This window comes from Phocoena sinus, chromosome 2 (assembly GCF_008692025.1).
Source record: "Phocoena sinus isolate mPhoSin1 chromosome 2, mPhoSin1.pri, whole genome shotgun sequence".
NCBI lineage: Eukaryota > Metazoa > Chordata > Mammalia > Artiodactyla > Phocoenidae > Phocoena > Phocoena sinus.
Window position 1 is genome coordinate 35,380,594 of NC_045764.1, and position 27,899 is coordinate 35,408,492.

General features: G+C 43.1%; 1 protein-coding gene across 1 annotated transcript in view; it reads right to left on the reverse strand.

Moving 5' to 3' along the window:
* The window catches only part of ADAMTSL3 (ADAMTS like 3), a 387,063-nt gene extending 359,665 nt beyond the window's left edge, over positions 1-27,398 (reverse strand). The window contains 2 exon segments of the mRNA XM_032622232.1: positions 25,712-25,813; positions 27,295-27,398. Of these exon segments, the coding sequence (XP_032478123.1) occupies positions 25,712-25,780 (69 nt within the window). The 5' untranslated portion in view covers positions 25,781-25,813; positions 27,295-27,398.
* Between the last annotated feature and the right edge of the window lie 501 nt (positions 27,399-27,899).

Here is a 27,899-nt window from a genome sequence, read left to right on the forward strand (position 1 = left end):
CACCATATTAACAAATTAAAGAATAAAAACCATATGATCATCTCAATAGATGCAGAAAAAGCTTTTGACAAAATTTAACACCCATTTATGATTAAAAACTCTCCAGAAAGTGGGCATAGATGGAACCTACCTCAACATAATAAAAGCCATATATGACAAACCTACAGCAAACATCATTCACAATGGTGAAAAACTGAAAGCATTTCCTCTAAGATCAGGAACAAGACAAGGATGTCCACTCTCACCACCATTATTCAACCTAGTTTTGGAAGTCCTAGTCATGGCAATCACAGAAGAAAAAGAAATAAAAGGAATAAAAATTGGAAAAGAAGAAGTAAAACAGTCACTGTTTGCAGATGACATGATACTATACATAGAGAATCCTAAAGATGCCAACAGAAAACTGCTAGAACTAATCAATGAATTTGGTGAGGTTGCAGGATACAAAATTAATGCACAAAAATCTCTTGTATTCCTATACACTAACCACAAAAGATCAGAAAGAGAAACTAAGGAAACAATCCCATTAAACATCACAACAAAAAGAATAAAATACCTGGGAATAAACCTACCGAAGGAGACAAAAGACCTGTACTCAGAAAACTATAAAACACTGATGTAAGAAATCAGAGACAACATAAACAGATGGAGAGATATACCATGCTCCTGGACTGGAAGAATCAATACTTTGAAAATGACTATACTACCCAAAGCAATCTACAAGCTCAATGAAATCTCTAACAAATTACCAATGGCATTTTTCACAGAACTAGAATAAAAAATTTTACAACTTGTATGGAAACACAAAAGACCCCGAATAGCCAAAGCAATCTTAAGAAAGAAAAATGGAGCTGAAGGAATCAGGTTTCCTGACTTCAGACTATACTACACAGCTACAGTAATCAAGACAGTATGGTACTGGCACAAAAACAGAAAGATAGATCAATGGAACAGGATAGAAAGCCCAGAGATAAACCCACGCACATATGGTCACCTTATCTTTGACAAAGGAGGCAAGAATATACAATGGAGAAAAGACAGCCTCTTGGTGTTGGGAAAACTGGACAGCTACATGTAAAAGCATGAAATGAGAACACTTCCTAACACCATACAGAACAATAAACTCAAAATGGATTAAAGATCTAAATGTAAGGCCAAACACTATAAAACTCTCAGAGGAAAACATAGGCAGAACACTCTATGACGTAAATCACAGCAAGATCCCTTTTTGACCCACCTCCTAGAGTAAGGGAAATAAAAACAAAAATAAACAAATGGGACCTAATGAAACTTAAAAGCTTTTGCACAGCAAAGGAAACCATAAACAAGATGAAAAGACAACCCTCAGAATGGGAGAAAATATTTGCAAACGAGGAAACTGACAAAGGATTAATCTCCAAAATATACAAGCAGCTCATGCAGCTCAGTATCAAAAAAACAAACAACCCAATCCAAAAATGGGCAGAAGACCTAAATAGACACTTCTCCAAAGAAGACATACAGATGGCCAACAAACACATGAAAAGATGCTCAACATGTCTAATCATTAGAAAAATGCAAATCAAAACCACAGTGAGGTATCATGTCACACCAGTCAGAATGGCCATCATCAAAAAATCTACAAACAATAAATGCTGGAGATGGTGTGGAGAAAAGGGAACTCTCCTGCACTGTTGGTGGGAACATAAATTGATACAGCCACTATGGAGAACAGTATGGAGGTTCCTTAAAAAACTAAAAATAGAACTACCATATGACCCACCAATCCCACTACTGGGCACATACCCTGAGAAAACTATAATTCAAAAAGAGTCATGTACCACAGTGTTCAATGCAGCACTGTTTACCATAGCCAGGACATGGAAGCAACCTAAATGTCCATCAACAGATGAATGGATAAAGAAGATGTGGCACATATATACAATGGAATATGACTCAGCCATATAAAGGAACGAAACTGAGTTATTTATAGTGAGGTGGATGGACTTAGAATCTGTCATACAGAGTGAAGCAAGTCAGAAAGAGAAAAACAAATCCTGTATGCTAACACATATATATGGAATTTTGAAAAGCAGTAGCGATGGACCTAGTGGCAGGGAGGAATAAAGATGCAGACTTACAATATTATGCCATAGTATGAGTGTGTTTCATGTTTGGTAATTGCAATCATTGTTGCTTTTGTTGTGGTCATCCATTTACAATGTTTGGTGTCAGTTTATTTATCCCTTGTAAAGATAAAATACAGTGTGTGTGTGTGAAAAAAAAGATGCAGACTTAGAGAATGGACTTGAGGGCACAGGGGGGAAAGGGGAAATTGGGATGAAGTGAGAGAGTAGCACTGACATATATACACTAACAAATGTGAAATGGATGGCTAGTGAGAAGTGGCTGCATAGCACAGGGAGATCAGTTTGGTGCTTTGTGATGACCTAGAGGGATGGGATAAGGAGGGTGGGAGGGAGGCTCAAGAGGGAAGGGATATGGGGATATGTATATACATATAGCTGATGCACTTTGTTGTACAGCAGAAACTGACACAACATTGTAAAGCATTTATACTCCAATAAAGATGTGAAAAAAAAAAAAGAAGGTAAGTGATAACAGAAGGAAACCTGGAACTTCAAGAAGGAAGAAATCACAGTGTAATGGGTGCAAATAGAGTAAAGATAATAGAATATCCTTCTCTTCATGAGCTTTTTAAAAAAATATGTGTGAAAGTTGAAACAAAAATTATATCATCTGATGTGGTGCTCAATGTATGAAGAGAACATATTTAAGGCAATTACCATATTAAAAACAGGCAAAGGTAAAACCTAAATGGAGGTAAAGTTTCTACACTTCACTCAAAGTGTCTGTGATAAGATAACACAACCATGAGAGGGTGGGGGAAAGAGAGAGAGATTCAAAACCTCTACAGATAAATCAACATGTAATTCTAAAAAAAATGTTCAAGAAACCCACAGGAAGGCAATAAAAAGGAAACAGAGGAATAAGAGACATAGAAAACAAACAATAAAATAGCAGGCTAAAACCCTACAAATATAACATATAGTTATAACAACAATACCATGTAATTATATAGCATATAATTAAAATACAGCAATAGCCACTTCCAGTGCAAATGGTTGAAATACACCAAATACACCATATACCAGATAGAGACTGGCAGAATGGATTAAAAGAAAAAGATACACAACTCAATGATATGCTCTCTATAAGAAATCACTTCAGGTATAATTACATAGACAGGTTGAAAGTAAAAGAATATTAAAGTAAAAGAAAAATATATTATGCTAATAGCATATTTAATAGTAATTTCTTAAAAGGAGTGGCTACATTAAAGCAGATAAAGTAAACTTCAGAGCATAGAAAATTCCCAGGGACATAGAGGAACATTCCACCAAAAAAAATAGGAATACTAAATGTGTATGCACTGAACAACAGAGCTCCAAAATACTTAAAGCAAAAACTGATAAAACTGAAAGGAAATATAGATAAATTCACACTTATAGTTGGAGATATCAATACCACTCTCTCAGCAACTGATTGATAACTATATAGAAAATCAGCAAAGCTATAAAAGAATTAAACAACATTGTCAACCAACAAAATCTATTTGACATTTAAAGAACACTCTACCCAACAATAACAGAATACACATTCTTTTCAAGTGCCCATGGAACATTCACTAAAATAGACCATATTTTTGGACATAAAACAAACCTCAACAAATTTAAAAGAACTGGAATCATACATTGTGTTCTCTGACCATAGTGGAATCAAACTAGAAATCAGTAACAAAAAGGTAACAGGAAATTCTTCAAATAGAAACTAAATAACATATTTCTAAATAATTCATGGGTCAGAGAGAACTGCTCAAAGGAAACAAAAAAATTCAAAGAAATGAATTAAATTAAAACAAATCAAATTTTGTGGAATATGGCAAAACAAGTTACAGAAAGAAAAATTTATAGCATTAAATGCTTAAATTAGAAAAAAGATCTCAAATTGATGATCTAATTCCACCCCAAGAAAATAGAAAACAGAGGAAAAATAAAAAACAAAGCAACCAGAAGAAAGAAAATAATGAAGAGCAGAAATCACTGAAACAGAAAAACAGTAGAGGAAATCAATGAAAAGAAAAACCTGATAATTTGAAAAAAATCAACAAAATGTGTCAACAACAAAAAAAAATTGACAAAGAAATAAAGCAAGACTGACGAAGAATAAAGAGAGATGATACAAACTACCAATATCAGGAATGAAACAGGATATCATTATAGATCCTGCAGTCATTAAAGGATAACTAGGGAATACAACAAACCACTCTACATGCATAAATCCAACAATTTAGATGAAATAGGCCAATTCCTTGAAAAACAGAAACTACCAAAATTCACCCAACATAAAAAAGATAATCTAAATAGTGCTATAACTATTAAGGAAATTGAGTTCATAGTTTAAAGCCTGTCAAATAAGAAAGCTCCAGGATCACACGGTTTCTTTCACTGGAGAATTCTACCACACGTTTAAAGAATTAACACCAATTCTACACAATTTGTTCCAGAAAACAGAAGAGGAGGAAACACTCTGCAACTCATTTTATGAACACAGTTATTACCTGGATGTCAAAATCAGACAAAGACAGTACAGAAAAATAAAACTGCAGGTGAATAACTCATGAATTTAGATGCAAAAATCCTCAAAACAAAATATTAACAAGATAAAATTCAGCAATATAAAAAAGAATGATACATCATGACTTAGTGTGGTTTATTCTAGGAATGCAAAGCTGTTTTATTATTTGAAAGTCAATCAGTAGAATATACCAAATCAGGAGGTTGAAGAAGTCACAAGATCTTATCAACTGACAAAGAAAAAGGCATCTGACAAAATTAAACACTTATTCATGATAAAAATTCTTAGCAAACCAGGAACAGAGAAGAACTTCCTCAACTTAATAAAGAACAATGATCTACAGGCAATGTCATACTTAATGATGAAAGGCTAAATGTTTTCTCCCAGAGATCAGGAATAAGGTGGGATGCCCACTCTCACCACTCTTATTCACAGAACTGGAAGTGATAGCCAGCACAATAAGGTAAGAAAAGAAAACAAAGGCATACAGATTGAAAAGAAATAAACTGTCCTGATTTATAAATGACATCATTGTCTGTTTAATCACCTCCTATTCACCTTATTCATGAGGGAGGGATTCCCACCTATGGTTATAGGAACGGCCAAATATACAACATATGACACTGGACAGATGAGACAGACAACAGTCTGTTAATCACATATACTCACAGCCCAAGGGAAGAGCATACCGCATGCCATACAGGGCCCCATAGTACTTCACTCAGGACAGAATAAACAAGCAGGAACAAGGGAGGCAGGCTTTGTAGTATCAAGAGAGTGAGGTGGCCTCTGGTTCTCTCAGGAGGATGTGGTTGGCTTGTTTGAACAATTCCACAGGCTGCAGGGAACTGAAACTCACTACTCAGTTATAACTAGGAACTCTGCCTGGACCCCTACATAAGGAAGGTTGTTTGTCTAGGAGACCATATCCATGAGAGCAGAGTGGGGAGGGGAACTGGCAGATATGCATTCAAGGCCACCCTTGGTTCGCCAGATATCAAGGCAGCACAAAATACTGGGCCTTAATTTTAGGCCTCACACCACACTGTCTGCATAGAAAATCCCAAGGAATCTACCAAAAACCTCCTAGAACTAACATGTAAGTTTAGAATGGTTGCAGCACACAAAAGCAACACACAGAATTCAATTGTATTTCTGTGTTTTAGCAAATAACATGTGGATAATGAAACGAAAAACCCCACACCATTTATAACCACTCCAAAAAATATGAAATATTTAGGTACACATATAAAAAGACATGTTCAGAATTTTACAGAACACTTATGAAAGAAGCCAAAATAGATCTAAATAATAAAGAAACAGACCATGTTCATGGGTTAGAAGACTCAACACAGTAAAGATGTTAATCCTCCCCAAACCAATCAATAGGTTTAACACAATTCCTATCAAAATTCCAGCAAGATTTTTTGTATACATAGACGAGTTTATTCAAAAGTTTCTACGAAAAAGCAAAAGAATAGCTAAAATAATTTTGATAAAGGAAGAGTAAAGTGAGAGGAATAATTGTACTCAAATTTAATACTTACTATATAGCTACAGTAATAAAGATACCATGGTGCTGGAGGAGGGGTAAACACATAGTTCAATGTGAACAAAATAAAGTGTCTGGAAACAGAACCACAGAAATACTCCCAGTTGATTTTTGACAAAGAAGCAAAAGTAATTCAGTGGGACTTCCCTGGTGGCGCAGTGGTTAAGAATCCTCCCGCCAATGTAGGGGACATGGGTTCGAGCCCTGGTCCGGGAAGATTCCACATGCCACAGGGCAACTAAGCCCATGCGCCACAACTACGGAGCCTGTGCTCTAGAGCCCGCGAGCCACAACTACTGAGCCTGCGTGCCACAACTACTGAAGCCCGTGCGCCTAGAGCCCATGCTCCACAACAAGAGAAGCCACCGCGATGAGAAGCCCCCGCACCGCAACGAAGCATAGCCCTTGCTCGCTGCAACTAGAGAAAGCCCACGCGCAGCAACAAAGACCCAATGCAGCTGAAAATAAATAAATAAATAAATAAATAAATAAATATTTTTTAAAAAGTAATTCAGTGGAAGAAGGACAGTCTTGCTCTAATGCTGAAACAATTGGACATCCACAGGCAAAACTGAGTCTTGACCTTAACCTTACACCTTACACAAAAATTAATTCAAAATGGATCACAAACTTAACTGTAAAACTATAAAACATTTAGAACAAAACACAGCAGAAAATCTTCAGGACCTAGCAAAGAGTTCTTAGCCATAACACCAAACACCATCATCCACAAATGAAAAAAATGATAAGTTGGACTTTATCAAAATTTTAAACTTTTGTTCTTCAAAAGATGCTAATAAGAGGATAAAAAATCAAGCTATAGACCAGGAGAAAATATTCATGAACCACATATCCCATAAAAGGAATTCTAACATACCAAAGAAGTGAAAACTCCTATCAACGAAAAAAGAATCTATGAGTTATAAATACTGAACACAGATTAGGGCTCCATTTGCACTATTACTGCCAACTCTAGTCTCATATTAGTTTTCATTAAGATCACTTTCTTTCTTGACCTCATCAGGGATTGTCAGTCGATGGATTCATTCACTGAATCTCAGAATTATGTGCTAATCCCACAGTCTTATATTACACAACAAAGCTCTGAGCTCAGTGAGTACTTCCACATGACAGTCAAAAAAAAGATACCCGTGTCCTGTGTGCCATGTGTCTTTTGAAAGACAAGCTTCCCTTGGTAATTGCTGAAGTGGAAAGAACTCAACATCTATCTGTGCTGGCCAAGGAAGAACCTTGGGAGCCAAGGCTTCCTTGATACACCTTGTGTCCTGGGGTGGGCATCAAAGAAGATCAACTGACAAGATAGGAACAAATTAGCAGTGAGGCCAAAAAGGACAGAGGCACGTGGCCTGTCACAGTCAAGGGATTCACCAAAGACCCACTGAGGAAAGACTGAGGGTTATATCAGCATATCATCTGTACTGCTCTGTCTGTGTACACATAAGTGTATGTGCCTATCTATTACTTTTATCACTTAACTACATAATAAAGTGTGGCTGGTTCATTCCCTAGCATGGGTTGGGCTATTCTCCTTCCCCCCAGCCAAATCTTTCAGTTGTCTTTCAAAGTGTCTGGTTGCTCCTAAATGTCCATCGACAGAGGAATAGATATAGAAGATGTGGTACATATATACAATGGAATATTACTCAGCCATAAAAAGGAATGAAATAGTGCCATTTGCAGAGATGTGGATGGACTTAGAGACTGTCATACAGAGTGCAGTAAGTCAGACAGAGAAAAACAAACATCACATAATATCACTTATATGTGGAATCTAGAAAAATGGTAGAGATGAACTTATTTGCAAAGCAGAAATAGACACACAGACATAGAGAACAAACGTACAGTTACCAAGAGGGTAAGGGCAGTGGGGTGGGATGAACTGGGAGATTGGGACTGACATATATACACTACTATGTATAAAATAGATAACTAATGAGAACCTGCTCTATAGCACAGGGAACTCTACTCAACACTCTGTGGTGACCTAAATGGGAAGGAAATCCAAAAAAGAGGGGGATATATGTATACGTATAGCTGATTCACTTTGCTGTACAGCAGAAACTAACACAACATTGTAAAGCAACTATACTCCAATAAAAATTAATTTTAAAAACAACAGGGCTTCCCTGGTGGCACAGTGGTTGAGAGTCCGCCTGCTGATGCAGGGGACACGGGTTCGTGTCCCGGTCTGGGAAGATCCCACATGCCGCGGAGCGGCTGGGCCCGTGAGCCATGGCCGCTGAGGCTGCGCGTCCAGAGCCTGTGCTCTGCAGCGGGAGAGGCCACAACAGTGAGAGGCCCGCGTACCGCCAAAAAAAATTAATTAATTAAAAAAATAAAAAACAACAAAATAAAAAATTTTAAAAAGCAGAAAAAACGTGTCTGGTTGCTAAGTACCTCACTAAGGATCCACCAGGCATCAGCCAGATGTATAGTGGGCACCACCGAGGTAAGCAGCCTCCCCACATCAGGGACTGAACAGAGCCCGCCAGAGCACGGCTGCCTGCCACTCCACGTGTTCCTTCCCCGCTCCATGCACCAAATGTTTTCCTGGCTCTGACAATGGAAGCTGCTAATGCATCCCAGAAAGTGTTTACAGAGTGTGCAGCACAAGTGCTCCACCCCAAAAGCCGTGAACAATGATGCCTGCCACATGCTGGACCTCCCAAGGATGGGAAGCAGGGCTTATAGGTCAGTTCAGAGCCACTGGGCTACCTCTGAGATGCAACGCCATCAAGCCTGTCCTGAGGAGCGAGGCAAAGGCCTGGCTGGGGTCCTGGGAGGGCCTGCTTTCATCAGAGGGCCATCGGGGGAGGGAGTAATAGTTGCTGGTGTCCTACCAACCACTGCTCCATGGAAAGGAGGCTCTGCATTCTCAGTGTGAAGTGTGTGCACTGAAAGGAATTTCATTTGAACAGCCACAGGGCTTTGGACCTGCTTCACTCTGCCCATCCCAGAAATTCCCCCCTCTTCTCTCTCAACCTCAGCGAAGGGTGACTGCAATTATTGCCAACAAATGAGCAACGCTTCCTCCAGAAAGGCAGACATGCCCCTCACGTACAGCTGGCTCCTTTCCACCGCTGGCTTCAACCTTCCATCCCAGCAAAGGGGAAGGTCATCCTCCAGCCTCACGGAGAACCAAACCAAGCAGGAAGAGCGTCTTCACAGGCCCTGCCTTCACCCCCACAGAGGATTTGGACAGTGCTTTCTCCCTGCCAATCTCACCTGGAGTCTTGTCCCCCAGATACCACTGAGCACCACCAAGTTTTGCTTATAATTTTATCCCCCTCCCTTTCTGGTGCCTTATTTGGGGACTTTAATGTATATGGGTCTCTCTTTTCATAAATTATAGACTCATCTCTTATTCACTTTATAACTAGCTTAAAAGGTATCTCTAAATGAGCCACACCAACCCTCAGAATTCCCTGCTCTGATAACCAAGGTGGCCATTTCTATCCGGATTTAAGGGTGACAGAGTTTAAAATGTCTGGACTGCTACTAAACTGACAACAATTTTGAGTGATATCAAATGCTGGTGAGTATGTAGAGAGAAGGGCACTCTCCCGGACTACTAGCGGGAGTGTGAACTGGCACAACTTGGTAATAAAGAAAAATATATGTGTATTAAAATGTTGAAGATTTCATTATTGATCCTATTGGAAAAACTAAAAAAACAACCCAGAGGCAAGATCAGAAAATGCGGAAGCTTAGTTCAATCTTACCCAACACCTGGACCTATTATTCCTCTTAAGGAGAGAACCATCTGTGTTTACAAAAACCGGCTAGACAAGAAGTTGCTAAGTTCCTAAAGACAAAGATCAGTAATAGCCAAGGGGAAAAAGAAAAGATAGACTGTTCCCGCCTAGAACTAAATAGGAATTGGTGTGGGGAGTGAGCAGACAGAAAGGAACAATGAAGAAAGAGAGTGGGGATACGAGAACAACATTCCTTAATACAGAGAATAAAATGTATTGTCCATTATCCATGGAAATTCAGAAAAATGTCAAACTGTTAAGTATCCTTGCAACATTCATGAAATTGAGCATTTAAAAACAAAACTTTCTGCATACTCTCAAGAAAAATAAATCAGAAATTAAAGCAAAATAATAAAAAGAAGTTTGAAAAATTACAAAATACTCCCCTTTGCTGTCCTACCAAATTTTTAACTTTTGATTGCATAGAAGGTTTCTAGGAAAAGGTTAATTACCAAAATTGATTAAAGAAGTGGGAAAAACCTGAATAATCCAATAATCCTATAAAAAGCTTTAAAAAGTTGTCAAAGAATTACTTGCCCCAAAATGTTCTGGGCCCCATTTATTTTTACTATCAAGGTAAAATTTTACTATTTATTTTACTTTCAAACCTTCAAAGAATAGCTTATCCCTGTGCTAAACTGATCCAGAAAAGAGAAAAAGATGGAAAATGTTTCAATCCATTTTATAAAGTTAACAAAAATTTTTATATTAAAAACCTGGAAAATATAGTACCAACCAACATTACTTATGAATACAGATGTAGTACTTTTCAACAAAATATTTGCAAGCCAAATCCAGCTGAATATTAAAGAGACAGTATATCATGGCCAAGCACAGTTAATGCCGGGAACACAAGGATGATTCAATATTAGGAAACCTATTAATATGATTCATCATGTTAGCAGGTCATACAAGTAAAAGAATATGATAATCTAGATAGCTCTGAAGAACCCTAGTGACCAAGCGTATTGGAAATTGTAGCTTTAAATGGACACTATTGGCAGTAGTTGGTTGCGTGGGGGAACATAGAGCCCCAGGAAAGCAGAGCTACACTAGGTGATGGCCAATCAGAATTCGGAAGCTGTACTAGGAGCCTCATTTATCAACCCCCTCCCTCCAGCCAAATATCAGAGGAGGAAAATCAACACACACAAAAGTCGATGGAGAATGGGGTCTATTAACTAGGGCAGTGTTTTTTTTCAAACTGTAAATATAGCCCATGAGTAGGTGATGAAGTTAATTGGGTCTTAACCAGTCATTCTGTCATAGAACCAACTGGAATGGAGTGGGTATAAAAACAGGTATCACAGTGAACCACTCATGGAAAGAATTAGCATTGTTTCTTGAAACTTCTGTTCCAAAAATATGAATGCATAGATGTGTACATGCATTGAGTCATGATGTAAAATGCACTTCCTCCTGTGGGTTTTTTCAGTCAAAAAGCTGAAGTAACACTGAACTAGGGGATTGAGAGGAATCAATTTCTAGACTTCTACTTGCAACAGACTAAGATTTAAGGCTAGAGTTAAAGTTATGAGTAAGATGGGAAGGAATGTACCATAGCCTCCCTATCCAAGAGGAACACCTATCTCACGAAGTAAAGCTGGCTTCACGTCACGAGGTGAGACTTGGCTACAATTCCTCATTAGTGCCGACTCTTCCCAAATCAGTAATGTTAGTTTGTGATGGTGGTGTGAGTGTAGCAACTCAACTATGCTCTCTGGCACTATACTGCCTCAATGAAAAACCTGGCTTTGCCAGATTAGAGTAGATTAATTATTCAAAAATATTCACTCGGGCTTCCCTGGTGGCGCAGTGGTTGAGAGTCCGCCTGCCGATGCAGGGGACACGGGTTCGTGCCCCGGTCTGGGAGGATCCCACATGCCGCGGAGCGGCTGGGCCCGTGAGCCATGGCCGCTGAGCCTGCGCGTCCGGAGCCTGTCCTCCGCAACGGGAGAGGCCACAACAGTGAGAGGCCCGCGTAACGCATAAAAAAAAAAAAAAAAAAAAAAAAAAAAAAAAATATTCACTCCTACCCCTCACCCCACACATACATATGATCTCTAGGGGAGGAGCAGACTTGCCCACCCCAATAATTTTGTGAGGGTTCTTTGGGGGGAGGCTTATAATTTAGTCAGTTCTATTTTTTTAATATTTTAATTAATTTTTATTGGAGTATAGTTGCTTTACAATGTTGTGTTACTTTCTGCTGTATAGCAAAATGAATCAGTTATGCGTATACACATATCTCCCCTTTTTTAGATTTCCTTCCCATTTAGGTCACCACAGAGCACTGAGTAGAGTTCCCTGTGCTATACAGTAGGTTCTCATTAGTTATCTATTTTATATGTAGCAGCGTATATGTGTCAATCCCAGTCTCCCAATTCATCCCACCCCCCTTCCCCCTTTGGTATCCATAAGTTTGTTCTCTACATCTGTATCTCTATTTCTGCTTTGCAAATAAGTTCATCTGTACCATTTTTCTAGATTCCACATACAAGTGATATTATATGATATTTGTTTTTCTCTTTCTGACTTACTTCACTCTGTATGACACTAAGGTCTATCCACATCTCTGCAAATGGCACTATTTCATTCCTTTTTATGGCTGAGTAATATTCCATTGTATATATGTACCACATCTTCTTTATCCAGCCCACCCCAATAATTTTGGACTTGGCCATACAACCTGCTCTGTCCCTACCTCTGACTGTGTCTTCAGCTATGTGAGTTGCTTCAGCCAGTGGGGTTTTACAGAAATGACACAAGCAGACTGCATAAGAAAGACCCTTATGCCTTTGGACTTGCTCTCATGTGTCTCTTTCATCACCATGAGAAGAACATGTTCTTCTCAGCCTGCTCATCTAAGAAGAAGGATGAGAGACCCATGGAGCAGAGCCCCATTAAAAAGAGGATCCCTATCAGAACAGAACCCTCACAAGATCAATGCATACAAATTGTAAAAAACAGAAACAAATATACGCAAAATGCAATCAATGAACACATATCTCTAGATAAGTTACTCCAAAAAAAATCACAAATAAATTATGAACAACCTGATCTTGCTTTAAAAAAGTTCAGGAAGAAATACAAGAATTTAAAGAAAACATTTTAAGACAACAGAAAAAGTAAGCTTAGGAAAAAAATGGCAAAAACTGTAAAAACATTACAGATTTGAGGACCACATTAAAAAACCTTTCCTGAAACACATGCACACATGCTTATGAAGATTAAAAATTATTTACAATATGTCCAGATGAAAATATGGACTTTGGAGTAAGGAAGAAGTCATGTACGCATCATGGCAGACAAAGTGAGGCACACACAAGGGTTCAAAATCAGACTGGCCAGAGTTCTCTTCAGCAATACTCAATGACAAAAAATACAGAATCAATATTGACAAAGAGCTTAAGAAAAAGACTGGAAAAAGCTTTCTTTGATTATACTGTTGAATTCTTTCCTGTTCTTTTTAAGAAATATTAACGTATGTTAGATCTCCTCTGTTACCATTTTTCTATAATCACGTGTATGTTTGTTTTCTACTTCATCTTATAGGAGACCCACTCTGTCTAGCGTGTCCCCAGTTGCTTACTCCATTGCACACGCTCTATTTCTGTTGTTTGTAATGGGATCGGCTGTTTGCTGAAAAACGGCAGGAGGAGGACATGAGGTATGAGACAGGGGGTGAACTAGACTAGTCCACAGCTTCGATTCTGCACCGTTGTCGGGCTCTTTCTCTTACTAAAGACGTGCTTTCCTTTTCTCTAGAGCTACACCTTCCTTTTATTTTCAACATCCAACAGTCAGGGAGGTTCTCGAGAAACCCCCTTACTCCACAGCATTTTGGTCAGAAAAGTGCTGTTTTCTTCCTCCCTACGTTATCCCACTCCACCTTCTGTGGTCTCTCCCTGTAGGAGGTTATGTTGTACAACTAGATGATAAAAATTCTGTGTCAGCAATTCTCCCCTTCAACTCTATGTCCCTTGCCTTTTTTGGTGTCAAACCAGGCCTCTTTGGAGACAATACCCATTTATTTTTGTGTCCCATCAAGGCCCCCAATTTCACTCTTCTTACCAAAAGTTTACTAGATAGGCACAATTTGTGACAGTCATCGTTAGGGAAACCTCTGTCCTGCTCAGAATGCAAGGAGACACATGTCAGCCTGCAGGGTCCTCTCTCACTCAGGTCTAGATTTCACAGTACTCAGAAAACAGTACTTCAGAGTTCATGTTTACAAACAGGTACCATCTCCTTGTTTTAATGGAGATAAACTTCATTCTTTTTGTTGCTGTTTGTTTGTTTTATATAGTTTTGAGGGAAGGAACGTGTTACACCTCCATTATGCCATTGCCATTGAAAACAACAGGGTTTTTGTTCTTGGAACTTGCCCAAATAACTTTAAAGACCTTCTGGACTGGTCAAAACTATAATACTGAAGAGAAGAGTCATGCCTTAGTAGTTACTAAACACATTACAAAGCTATAAGAACTTTAAAAGTATGATATTAGCACAGGAAGCAACTGACAGAAATTTTAATGTTTAAAAAGAAATATAAGACTAGAAGAAAACATAGATTACACCTATTTTCTCTCAGTAGGAGTTTATTTCTAAGCATGATGCAAAGGCAAAGAATTCTTAAATTGAGACCTCCTAGACTAGGTGACTTGAAAATTTTAAATGTCAATTTATCAAAAACATAAATAAAATTAAAATATTAATGACAAAATGGGGAAATTATTTGCAGCATATTAAAGACAAAAGACTCATATTCTTTACATATAAAAAGCCACATACAAATTAATGAGAAATTCTCAGTAGAAAAATAGGCAAAAATATGAAGATAAAATCTTTTATTCTGTTTCTAATGTCTCAAGGAGACCATACACAAAAGCAGTAATACAAATGGCCCAAAAGTATTTTTAAGAATCTCTCAATACTAAGATTGCCTTAAATCTTATATTGCCAGCTATTGCAAAGAGTACACATTGATAGACGCTTTCTGAAAGGCAACTTGATAGTATAAATCAAAGGTCTTAAAACTGCACATAGCTTTTGACCCCAAGATTATGCGTCAATAAATATTTTCCTAGAAATGTATTCAAAGGAAATAATCATAAATGCGAGCAAAGATGGATCTGCAAACATATTTTCATAGCAGCATTATTTGCAACAGCAAAAAACTGATGAATTTAAATGTTCAGCAGTAAAAGAATTAGTTAATAAAATACAGCACACCAAATGATGCAATACTATGAAGACATTAAATATTATAATAAATATAAAAATATCTAATGACATGTAGAAATATTCCTCATGTTGTTAAATCTTTACAAAGCTATAATCAAAATACAGTGTAACCACTTTTTAAAAGATACATATAAATGTTAATATTCTAAGAAGAATATTGGAAACGTACGCAACAAGATCCTAACAACTGTTAGAATGAAAGGTGGTTTTTTTCATCTTTGTCCTTTCCTGTGTTTTCCACATTTTTTTATAATGAATATGTTTATGTTTTTAAATCAGGGGGAAAATGAAAATTTCAAAAGAGAATTTAAAGAGTCCTTTAATACTATAAATGAGTTTTTATTAATAAAATAGAGTAATTCTTCCTTTTAAAAATTTTTTTTCAAACTAACATGCTATTATATTTGTAAATGAAGGCTTGGAGAACAGATGAATTTCTGAGCATTTGACCACAATAATTTATAGCATACATTAGCTGGAGCTGTTCAGTGCTGACAAATTCCAGAAAGTAATTGCATAAAATACTTGGGAGAGGAAATTGCTTTACGCTTCCATGCTATTTACGGAAATTAGCATCTTTGTAAAAATAAACTGAGAGCAATCACAATCATAAACCTTGAAATGTGGTTTCCAAAAGATGTTAGCTCTGCTGCTTTAGGATCCATTAGCAATGCAGAGGGGAAACACTGCCTACTTTTTTTTTTTCTCTGTTATGAAATAACTGCATACAATTGGTTTTTTCCTCCTGGATCTTTAATCCCTCCCTTTCTCCTTGCTGCCTCCCTTTGCAGTGCATATATACTGAAGTGTTCACTTTGCTCAGAAGAAACTTCCTAATGATCCTGTTTCCTTCTCAAAGAGTATTACATATTTCCTTTTTTTTTCTAACATCTTTATTGGAGTATAATTGCTTTACAATGATGTGTTAGTTTCTGCTGTATAACAAAGTGAATCAGCTATACATATAAATACATCCCCATATCCCCTCCCTCTTGCGTCTCCCTCCCACCCTCCCTATCCCACCCCTTTAGGTGGTCACAAAGCACTGAGCTGACCTCCCTGTGTTATGTAGCTTCTTCCCACTAGCTATCTACTTTACATTTGGTAGGGCATATATGTCAATGCTACTCTCTCACTTCGTCCCAGCTTACCTTTCCCCCTCCCTGTGTCCTCCAGTCCATTCTCTACATCTGCGTCTTTATTCCTGTCCTGCCCCTAGGTTCTTCAGAACCATTTTTTTTTTTAGATTCCATATATATGTTAGCATACAGTACCTGTTTTTCTCTCTCTGACTTACTTAACTCCGTATGACACACCCTAGGTCCACCCACCTCACTACAAATAACTCAATTTCGTTTCTTTTTATGGCTGAGTAATATTCCATTGTATATAGGTGCCACATCTTCTTTATCCATTCAACTGTCAATGGACACTTAGGTTGCTTCCATGTCCCGGCTACTGTAAACAGTGCTGCAATGAACACTGGGGTGCATGTGTCTTTTTGAATTATGGTTTTCTCTGGGTATATGCCCAGTAGTGGGATTGCTGGGTGGTCTGGTAGTTCTATTTTTAGTTTTTTAAAGAACCTCCATACTGTTCTCCACAGTGGCTGTATCAATTTACATACCCACCAACAGTGCAAGAGGGTTCCCTTTTCTCCACACCCTCTCCAGCACTGTTTGTAGATTTTTTTGATGATGGCCATTCTGACTGGTGTGAGGTGATATCTCACTGTGGTTCTGATTTGCATTTTTCTAATGATTAGTGATGTTGAGCATCCTTTCATGTGTTTGTTAGCCATCTGTATATCTTCTTTGGAGAAATGTCTATTTACGTCTTCTGCCCATTTTTGGATTGGGTTGTTTTTTTGATACTGAGCTGCATGAGCTACTTGTATATTTTGGAGATTAATCCTTTGTCAGTTTCTTCCTTTGCAAATATCTTCTCCCATTCTGACGGTTGTCTTCTCGTCTTGTTTATGGTTTCCTTTGCTGTGCAAAAGCTTTTAAGTTTCACTAGGTCCAATTTGTTTATTTTTGGTTTTATTTCTGTTTCTTTAGGAGGTGATCTTGCTGTGATTTATGTCATAGAGTGTTCTGCCTGTTTTCCTCTAAGAGTTTTATAGTGTCTGGCCTTACATTTAAGTGTCTAATCCATTTTGAGTGTATTTTTGTGTATGGTGTTAGGGAGTGTTCTGATTTCATGCTTTTACATGTAACCGCCCAGTTTTCCCAGCACAACTTATTAAAGAGGCTTATTCAGTTCCTCACATTTTGCAATCCACAGCTTCCCCTGAAGCTACTCTCTCAAACATAACTGACAATTTCACAAGATCAGGGTGAATTTTCACCTTCGTGTGTCCCTAAAACTAGCTCAGAACCTAAAGGAATCTTCAATTCTTCCCTCTTTCTCTCTCAGTCCCACATAATCACTTGTCAAGTTCTATCCCTTCAGGTTCTAAAATGGTGCCCATAATCACATCCTCTTGCTGAGGACTACACCCCCCTCCCCATGGCCCCATGCTCTCTTGCGAACTGAGCTGAAGTTCTCATCAGTCCCAACCTGCACTGGTGCCAGCGGCATCCCAAGTATCTTTCACTCAAGTGTGCTCCCAGTGGTCCAATGGAGTCTTACTGGTGTCTCCCATCACCTCCTGGTCAACGCCCACAGGACTCCATGCTGCCCATTGAATCAAGTCCTCTTTATCATTAATTTATTTAGTGCTCAGCAAGGTCGTCCCCAGTGTAGCCACAAACTATCTTTGTTCATCCTTATTTCATACCCCATGCTGTCAAATACCCTACTCTTCAGACATACAGTGTCAGTGGAAACAAAGAGGACAAAACAGATTGAAGAGACATTTCTTTCTTTCTTTTTTTAAAGTCTTTATTGAATTTGTTACAATTTTCTTCTGTTTTATGTTTTGGTTTTTTGGCCGCAAGGCATGTGGGATCTTGGCTCCCTGACCAGGGATCGAACCCACATCCCCTGCATTGGAAGGTGAAGTCTTAACCACTGGACCACCAGGGAAGTCCCTAAGAGATATTTCTGAGATGGAACAAATGGAAGTTAGTGGCCGGATGGGTACAGGGCAGGGGCAACAGAGAAGAAGGCATCTAGAGTGGCCCCAGGATTCTGGGTCAAATGACTAGAAGATGGAGAATCCAGGCACTGACACAGAGCTGGGTGGGTGGTGAGGATTTCCATTTAGGAAATATTGTGTCTGAGGCCCGCAAGGAATATCCTGGTGGAGGTAAGTAGCAGCTCACAGATATACTGGTCTGCAGCTCATGGAAGAGGCTGACAGAAACCTCTCAGAGATACTGGGCATCTTCCATTTTAGTGAGGTTACCGAGAAGAAAGAAGGGAAGGAAGGAAGAAAGAAAGGAAAGAAGGAAGTAAGGAAGGGAGGGAGGGAGAGACAGAGAAAGAAAGAAAAAGAGAGAGAGAGGGAGGGAGGAAGGCCAAAACTAAGCTATCAAAATTGTGTTCTATTTTCAATGTTTACATTTAACAGTTGATGTAGAATAATAGACAGTTTTTTTATCTTTTAAATGTATATATAATCTTATTTGAAGAGAAAATCAAAAGCCTAAATGTGAAAGCCTGAATCATTATGAGACCTGGGTCCTCCGGTGATAACCCCAGGCAGGAGCTTCTGGAGAGAGAACCAGCAGAGTGATTGAGGCTGCCTGGGGAGAGCACGTGGAAAGAGAAGAAGAGGGCAAAGGGCAGAACTCTGGAATAAAGCAGCTTTTAAAGAGAGCCAGAGACGAGCCAAAAAGAGAGCCTGAGATGGAAAGGTCAGAGAGGTAGAAGAGAAAAGGGAGTGTAGGTGTCACAGACAACAAACAAGGAAAGAGCTCCCTTTCATTCTCCCACTGGATTCTCACCAGCTCTATGCAATGACTCTGTAACTATCGGATAACTCCGGCAACTTGGTAATAAGGTGGAGTCTGCCTCCAGGACAAGTTTAGGCCTTTCTGCTCGGACTCCACCTCTGGTGTCAGAGCAGTTTGGAATACGCAACCAAGATCACCGTAGAGGATGCGGTCACACCGGAAGTCCATTTATAACATAAAACCCAGAGTGCTGGAAAACTCTACCCAAAATAAAACAGGGGGAAGAGGAAGAAGACCACAATGTCTACCAAGTGTGCAGCAAAGCATATTCCACTAAGAAAACATTATTTTAAGGCAATATTCAAATAAGTGATCAAAAATACGAGTATACAAAGGTCACTACAGATGGCTGATAACAAGCAGAAGTGAACAAACCATCCTGGAAACAACCCAACTGTCCAGTAATGAAAGAATGCGTTTAAACAAATTACAGTATTGTGGTATATCCAAAAGTGCAATGAACACAGCCATTGCAAACAAAAATGCAGTTATATATGCGGAAAGATGTTCATGACATAATGACTAAAAAAAATGATGCATGAGACAGTATGTTTAGCATGATTCCATTTATCGAAACATATACATATATTTATATCATATTTATGTATTAAAAAAGTCTGGAAATGAAAATGTTAATAATTATTATCTGGGCAGTCGTATTAAGGCAATTTTTTGAATTCTGATTTTCCTTTCATTTATCTATGTCTTCTATTTTTCTAAAATTTTTTAAATAAATTTATTTATTTTATTTTTATTTATTTTTGGCTGCGCTGTTGTCTTTGTTGCCGCGTGCGGACTTGCTCTAGTTGCAGCGAGAGGTGGCTACTCTTTGTTGCAGTACGCGGGGCTTCTCACTGCGGTGGCTTCTCTTGTTGCAGAGCACAGGCTCTAGGCGCACAGGCTTCAGTAGTTGTGGCAAGCGGGCTCAGCAGTTGTGGCTCGTGGGCTCTAGAGTGCAGGCTCAGTAGCTGTGACGCATGGGCTTAGTTGCTCTGTGGCATGTGGGATCTTCCCGGACCAGGGCTCAAACCCGTGTCCCCTACACTGGCAGGTGGATTCTTAACCACTGCGCCACCAGGGAAGCTCCCAATTTTTCTACAATTTAAATGCTTTATTTGCATAATTTATCTGCTAGCAGTCAGGGCCTCTAGACACAGAGTGTCAAGTGATGACAATGAGCTCAATCAATTGTTCTTCTCTTAAACGTCTTCCCTGCATAGGGAACAGCAGGAAAAGTGTCACAAAACTCGCCTGGAGAGTTCTGTGGAAGGATGATCAGAAGATACGGCGATCACGCATATGAGAACAAAGAGAGAAACAGATGAAAAGGATGAAAAAACAAAAGGTCCTACCACAAATTAATTGATATCATAAGAAGCTATTGTAAAGGGTGAATCCAAGTGTTTATGGATCTCTAACCAAGGCTCATGGAGAACCCGATTCAGTCACGAGGGAACTGACACAGGCCACCGTCTCAGACTGAATGTGCCACCTCCTTCTCCTGGGTCAGAAGAGTGATTTGGAGGAGGCAGGGGATTTCTGTAACTCACAACAAACACCCAAGTGTGGATTCTGACTTCTGATTTAAAGGAGATGGAGTGAAAGTGAACGTTGGGATTAATGTTGGTGGTGTCACAGCGGGAGAACTGCCACCAAGACCACAGCCAACACCAAGACATGAACTACTAATACTGGAGCTTCCACTGTGGTAACAGCCACGGAGACAAAAACACCAAGACCAGAACCACCAAGATATCCAGAATCACTCCCAACCCCAGGACTGATGAAAACCATAATGATTAAGATCAGAAACAGCGACAAGACCAAGAACAATGCCAGAGAGAAACCCTGAGACCAGAACCACCTAACGTAACAATACTTAAAACATCAGACCAGAACCACTGGAATCAGAGACCAGAACTACCACCAAGACCATCATGGCCCTAGGACCAGAACCAACATGTCTAATTTTAGTATCAAGATGTTGACCCTTCCCAATGCCAAAACACTGGAATTTAGGGGGCAAAGCTCATGATAAAGAGGAGCTAAGTACACACATTCTAAAGAGGGCTACCAACATAAGGTGACCTCTCCCTGAGAGCTCCCTAAGAAGGGATACCAGCTACCACCTCACTCCTTCCCCTCTAAGAAGAAGGACTGAGATGTATTGAAGAAAAAAAAGAATCACTCATTGAGACTGGGGATGCCTGCAAGGAGAGACTGGCAATCCACCCTCCAGACGGGCATGAGCTTAGACTGGATCCACTGATCTGTCCTAGCAGAGCAAGGACCAGAGAACTGAAGGGAGTTGGCAGGACAGAGAGAGGAGCCAGCGCTGGAGCATCCCACACCCCCACCAACTGCACAGCAAGGATGTGAGCACTTCCTGTGGATTAAGTGGACAACACCAAAGGAACCGGGTTTAAACCATCCTGCCAGCACCCCACCCAACAGGGTTGCCCGGAGGCAAGAAGATCCCAGCAGCACAAGGCAAGCCGTAGCTGGACCTCCTGCTTCAGGAAAGGCAGGTCCTGCAGAGCCCTCTGAAGAACGTACAAGTGCTACCCAGAGGGCAGAGAGTCAACGAGAGCTAGAGACGGTAACAACTACCAGAGAGAGGCATCCAGTTAAGTCAAGAGCTGTTTGACCTTCTCCCCATCCCCTCTCCTTGCTCCCAACCCCAGGAAAGCTGGACCGAGAATAACTAAAAGGAAGAAAGAGGCCCACACCAGTCCTTACCACTGGTTGAGGTGAGAAGAGAATGGACCACAGTACGACCCCACTTCAGGTACCTGGAGCCACGTGTCAAGGCTAGACTAGACAGAAGGGAGATAAGATTTAAATCAAGCAGGAAATCAAAATTTTAAATTGGACTGGACTTTTAATAAATGAAAGGGAATCTGCCCAAGATTGCATGCAGGCATGGAAATGGAATGGATTTGGCAAAGCAGGGCTGGAGCCCAAGATTTGCTCCATACTTATATCCCCCCGAGTTGAGACTTCTCAATGAAGAAGGCTGGAAGAGAGAGTTGGAACAGCAGCACCTGTCTTCTCAGGGAAGATCAGGGTCCCTAAGGAGCAGGCCCAGAGCAACAGGAAGCTTCCAGGGCCAGGGTGTAACCGGAAGATGGGAGGCCTTTCCAGCTGCCTGAGTGAGGGAAACGGTGAGCTCCTCCAGAAACAGTCAAGAGCGAGTTAGTGAAACACAAGACTGCTGACCTCATGGCTTGCTCTGCAATCTATCACAATTATTTGCGGCCAGTGAATATAAAGGTTTCAGTTTTAGCTGATTTAATAAAGAAAATCTAGTTTTTATTAAATGAGTTGGCACAGTCCTTGCTCCTTGCAGCTCAGCCTTACACGGCTATTAACTCTCCACCAGCCTCCTGGTGGCAGCACTTACAAGGAAGGGGAGAGACCAAAGAAGATCCCCAAGGGCCCCCCAAACACCCAAATCCCAAGATACCTCGGAGGAGCAGCTTTGACTCAAACTCAGGCTGACCCTAGGGAGATAACCAAGTGTCCAACCCTTGGGCGCCCCAAACTGACTTAGCCTTCACTAGAACATTCTCCAGGCCCCGTGATGGGACCAGCCACATCCCCAGCAGAAATCACAGGCATCTCGCTTGTTTCAAAGGGTTAATACAGCAACAGCACTGACTTAGTACACTTACTACATGCCAGACAGTTTTCATTTTGTTTGTTACTTTTTTCCTCTTCACAATGGATTAACTCCTCCAGAAAATTCTATGAGGTAGACACCCCCTCTCTACAAATGTGGACACTGAGATGCAGAGACGTTTGTGTAACAGGCCTTGAAGTGGTGGAGCTGGGATTCCAACAGCTGATGCTGTGGATGATGAAGAGCGCTGGCCTGAAATCTCCGTTTACAGCCTGCTGTGCACACTGCCCCAATACATGGAAACAACACTGCAGCGGCACAAAGATATGGAAAAATGCAAAAGAGGTCAGTGCGTGATTCAAGCTGGGCAAACATTGCCCTTGGCCAAAGGTCAACAGACTGCCTCAAAACACATTTAAATTTTATAGGGTGGAAGAAGGCAAAATGAAACTCGGTGCCTTGAAGCCTCAGCCTCATTTGACCAGGAACAAATCTCTGGAGCTCTCACAGCCTGTTTCAGATCTGCTGATGGGATGGAAAAGCAAGTCTCCATCCTTTTGCCCCAACACTATACCTCGCTGACCACAGAAATCCTAAAGTTACCCTGAAAATATTAACATTTGTTCTAATAAAAGCTATCTATTGAAATGTGAATATGGGATAGCACCAATAAAATGAATAATGGGGGAGAAGATTTACCTCACTAACCAGCTCTGCATGAGTCACTGAAATCATGGGACACTGGAGCTGAAAGAGGCCTTAGAAACACTAAGTACAAGAGTGAAATGAGAAGCAGAGAAGTCTGATTAATCTATCCCAGGGTGTATCTCTTTATATATGTGTATATGCTCATCTAATAGACGTTACAGCCCTTATTACGCGCCAGGCCCTTTGCCAGCCCTGGGAGTACAGAGGCCACCAAGCCATGTAATGAGAAGTTACATGTGCAAGGAGGGTTTGCCTTGCTTTAATTCACACAAGAGACCGTATGGACCAGCATGTTCTAATTCACACAAGGTACGGTATGGGCTAGCAGCATACCTCAGGACACAATACTAAGATGTGCTCTGTACCTTTAGATCTGGGGGTACAAACTGCTTGGCTGAATCTAGTCTACAAATATATATGTCTGGCTTTCAATGCTTTAACAACTGAGAGATAGCATAGGAAGTCTGGATAACCAGCTATCTTGCAAAACAGTACGATCCAGCAATCCTGAGTTTGCATTCTCCCTTGGCAATGATCAGCTGCAGTTGAGTAGAGGTTGCTCTTAATAGATGGAGAATGTACCATCAACTTTGCCACAGTCCCCGCCATTCCCTATTGTCTCTCAGGCAACGTTAGCTCCATTCATTTGAGTCTGTCCAGTGGGTAAATGAGGATGCGATGCTTGAGCTGGGTCCCCCTGGGGCTGGTGGGAAAGACAGGATGCTAAAGTAAAGACTGCAGTGCAGGTGCATTGGCAGCCTCTTCTTGGTCTTCTCAAGCCCACAGGAGCTGGGTCCGTCACTGGCACAACTGGTGGTGCAGCGCCTGGCACGGGGCCAAGGCCAATTGGCGCTCGGTCTGTCCAGCAGCAGCCTCGAATCGATGCGGGCCCACAAGCTACCCACTGCCACTGCCTCCACCGGGCCTGCCGGCCTTGCGCGCTGGACGCTGGGCTTCTCCGACATGCGCTTGGAGCACTGCGAGAGCACTGATGGCCTCCAGCAGCCCCACCTGCTCTCCACACTGCCCAGCCCCGCCAACCAGGTGATCACCATTAACCCCGCGCTGCCTGTGGAGGAGGCGGCTGAGGACTATGCCTAGGAGGTGAGACAGTACTTCCGAGGGGACTCCATTCTGCTTTTTGACCTGCTGATTCTGGGTGTGGGTCCCGATGGCCACACCTGCTCACTCTTCCCCGGCCACTCCCCTGCTGCAGGAGTGGGGAATTTGGTGGCCCCCCCATCGGCGACTCCCCAGAAGCCTCACACTTCCCGTGTTGAAGGCAGCTCCAAGTGTCGTCTTTGTGGCGACTACAGCAGGCAAGGCAGACATTCTGAAGAGCGTTTTGGGCGACAAGCAGGAAAACCCGCTCCCCGCAGCCCTGGTCCAGCCCTGAGCTGGGAAATTCTGCTGGTTCCTGGACGAGGCAGCAGCCAGACTCCTGACCATGAGTGCCCTTGAGGAAGTATTCCACGTTGTAACCGTTGTAACCCGGCGCCCGAGAGATGCTGCAGCTGGGACCATGCGCAGCCCCAGTAGGCAGGACCTTCCAGGGACCCGCTGCCAGCCCACTCCAGGCTTCATTTTAGGAAAGCCCTGTAGTGCCACTGGAAGCTGATAGGGTCTGGCCACCAGCCCTGCCCAGGGGCTCAACCCATGGGCCCGTGGCTCTGGGTGACAGTTATTAAAAAGAGCATTTGAAGAAAGCAAGAGAGAGAGAGAGAGAGAGGGAGGGAGGAAGGGAGAGAGAGAGGGAGGGAGGGAGGGAGGAAGGGAGGAAGGGAGAGAGAAGGAGGGAGGGAGGGAGGAAGGGAGAGAGGAGGGAGGGAGGGAGGACTGCAAAACAGCGTGATATGTGTTGACAGACATGAACACAATACTTATTTAGTGGCTGAGCTAATGCCACAGCCTGGCCTCTGCCCAGTCATTGTGTCCTGGCCTATAGCAGCCAAGTCTCTACAGTACACATGCAGACAGCCGTTCCAGACCGAAAAAGACAGGATCCACCACAGCCCCAAGTTATCACTCATATATAGCATCCACAGTGGTATCAAGGCACAGTGGTATTAGGACTCGGAGAGGACCCAAGGGATTGGATTATGCTTACAGCTAAGCCAACCAGAAATACCATTTGCTGGAGGTAAGAAACAATTAGATTCTCTTTGGTATAAGATTAACATTAATCATACCACATCTTAGGTGATCTAGAATGAAACTCCTAAGTAAACAGAGGGATGCCTACCATTCCCCTTCCCCTCCCGATTACCTGCAGGAGGGCAGAGTGCATGAAGACCATCCATATCAGCAGCCACCAGGGGCTCTTCCAGGAAGCCATGGAGTCCGGTCTCCTGGGGAGCTCACTTGCAGCCTAAAAAGGAGGAAAGATTTGGTTTCCAATCAGCTCTGGACCCAGTGGCAGCACTCATGACTTAACAGACCAACCAAAGGGAGGAACCCTGAGCCCCACATAATATCTTGGAAAGGTTTGTGTTGGCCCAGGATGGAGCTACCTATTACAGGGTACAGGCTCTCTGGGGCTCTCTTTAGGAGGAGTCCACATCAAAGTCAGGAGGGCAGCCAGACCAGCCTCCAGTGTGCAACCCGTACCTCCAGCCCTCCAGAAGCTGAGCCATCTCTTCACCAGCCACTTCCCAGCCCATTTGTCAGCAGCAGGGTGTGGCTATCGGCATCCCACTCAGGAAGCCTGCATGGAGCCAAGGGTTAGGGCACCTACCAGCTTTCGCTGCTTCAGGCAAAACTGAGTCTAAGCCCAACTAAGCCAGCCCAGAGAGGGGAAGGGAACTGCCTAAGGTCACACAGCAAGACGCTGACTTTTCTAGGACTGGAATGTAGGTCTTCTGACGGTTCAAGGCTTTCCCCACCAGAGGACACCGTTCATCCTCGGAGCCTCAGCCCGGCAGCCAGAGAGGCCTGAGAGTTGAGTTAAGGGAGGTTCGGAGGGCACAGCCTCAGAGCCATACTAGCGCAATCTCCTAAAAGTAGATGAGGGCAAACCAGCAGAGGCCCTCTGAGACCAGGAGGGCAGCAGGGGCTTTCTTCAGAGTTCTCCTGACAGTTTGCAGGGAAATCAGAACGAGGCGAGCCTGGAAAAGCCGAAAAGCCGAGGTCACCCTCGCCTCTCGCTTCGCCTCGCAGGCGCCTTGGCGGAGCCGGTGTCCGGGGGCGGGTCGGTGGCTTCTCTCCATCTGGAGAAAGCATTAAGGGCCTGGCCTAATGCGATCCGCAAATGTGCTGCTGTTTCCGACCTGAGGCGGCGACTCTGGGCCGAAGGGAGGCGGCCAGTGCGGGGCCCTGGGACCGTGCGGCCCCCTCTCTCGCTCGCTCGCTCGCTCGCTCGCTCATAGCAGCCGTCCCGGCGCGCACTCCCCCCGACTACCCGCCGCCTCGCAGTCCCCGGGCCCCCGCCGCCGCCGCGTCCCAGTCCCGCACGTCCACTTGCCACAGCGGGCGCGTCACTCAGTCCCTGGCGCTCTAGGCGCTCGCATCCCACTAGCCAACCGGCCGGACCTTCCGACGCCCAAGACCACTAGGTGCTGTCACCCCGTTTTCTACCTAGAAAGCCCCAAATCTGAAAACCCCCAACCCGGTGGAGTTCCCCGCAGTCAAGCGCCCCTGAATGTCTCTCCCCCAAACCACCGGGACCCCACGGGAGTTTGCCTGGCCCGAGATCTCCGAGCCTTGCCGAGCGCCCCGGTTCTGAAACTCCCGGGAACACAGCAGTGCACCCTCCCGCTCGGAGCCCCGCAACCCCGCTCAGAGGCCACCGCCCCGTCTTGCTCCCCCGGAGAGAGCCTTCCCACCCCCGGGCGCCGAGCTCCTAGCACCCACCTGGCGCCGCAGAAGCGTCTGGGACGTGCAGCCCGGGCCGCGCGGGCTCGCCGCGCGCGGAGGAGAGGCGGACAGAAGCGGCCCAGTCAACACCTCGTGCGGAATCCGGGACCGGGACCCTCCCCGACGCTGGCCTCCAGCCCGCGGCGCCGCAGTCGCCGCCGCCGCCGAGAAGTTAAATGGGGCTGGGACGGGGCCGCCCCGCCTCTCCCGCCCCCTCCGGGCGTGCGGAGCTAGGCGCTGGCGGGGGCCCAGAGGCGGAGGGCGCGCGCCGCCACCTGCACCGCCCGGCAAGTGCACGGCGTGCCCGAGCGCCCGCCCGCCCTCGCGTCGGCCCCGCGCCTTCCGCCCGTGCAGGGGACGCCGGGGGCGCGAAGAGAGTGCGTGAGGGGCCGGGCCGGGCCGCTCGGAGCGCGCGGGGCCGCGGCGACGGCGAGACTCGGCTGGAACGCTCCGCCGCCCGCTTCCTGGAAGCCACTCCTCGCCTAGGGCCGGCCGCCAGGCGTGGTGCCAAGAGCCGGGATTGCCGACGCCGCCACCGCCGCCGCCGGCAGGCGCGCAGGGGAAAGGCGGCCGCTGCGCCGCGAGCCAGCCGGGGCGCTCCG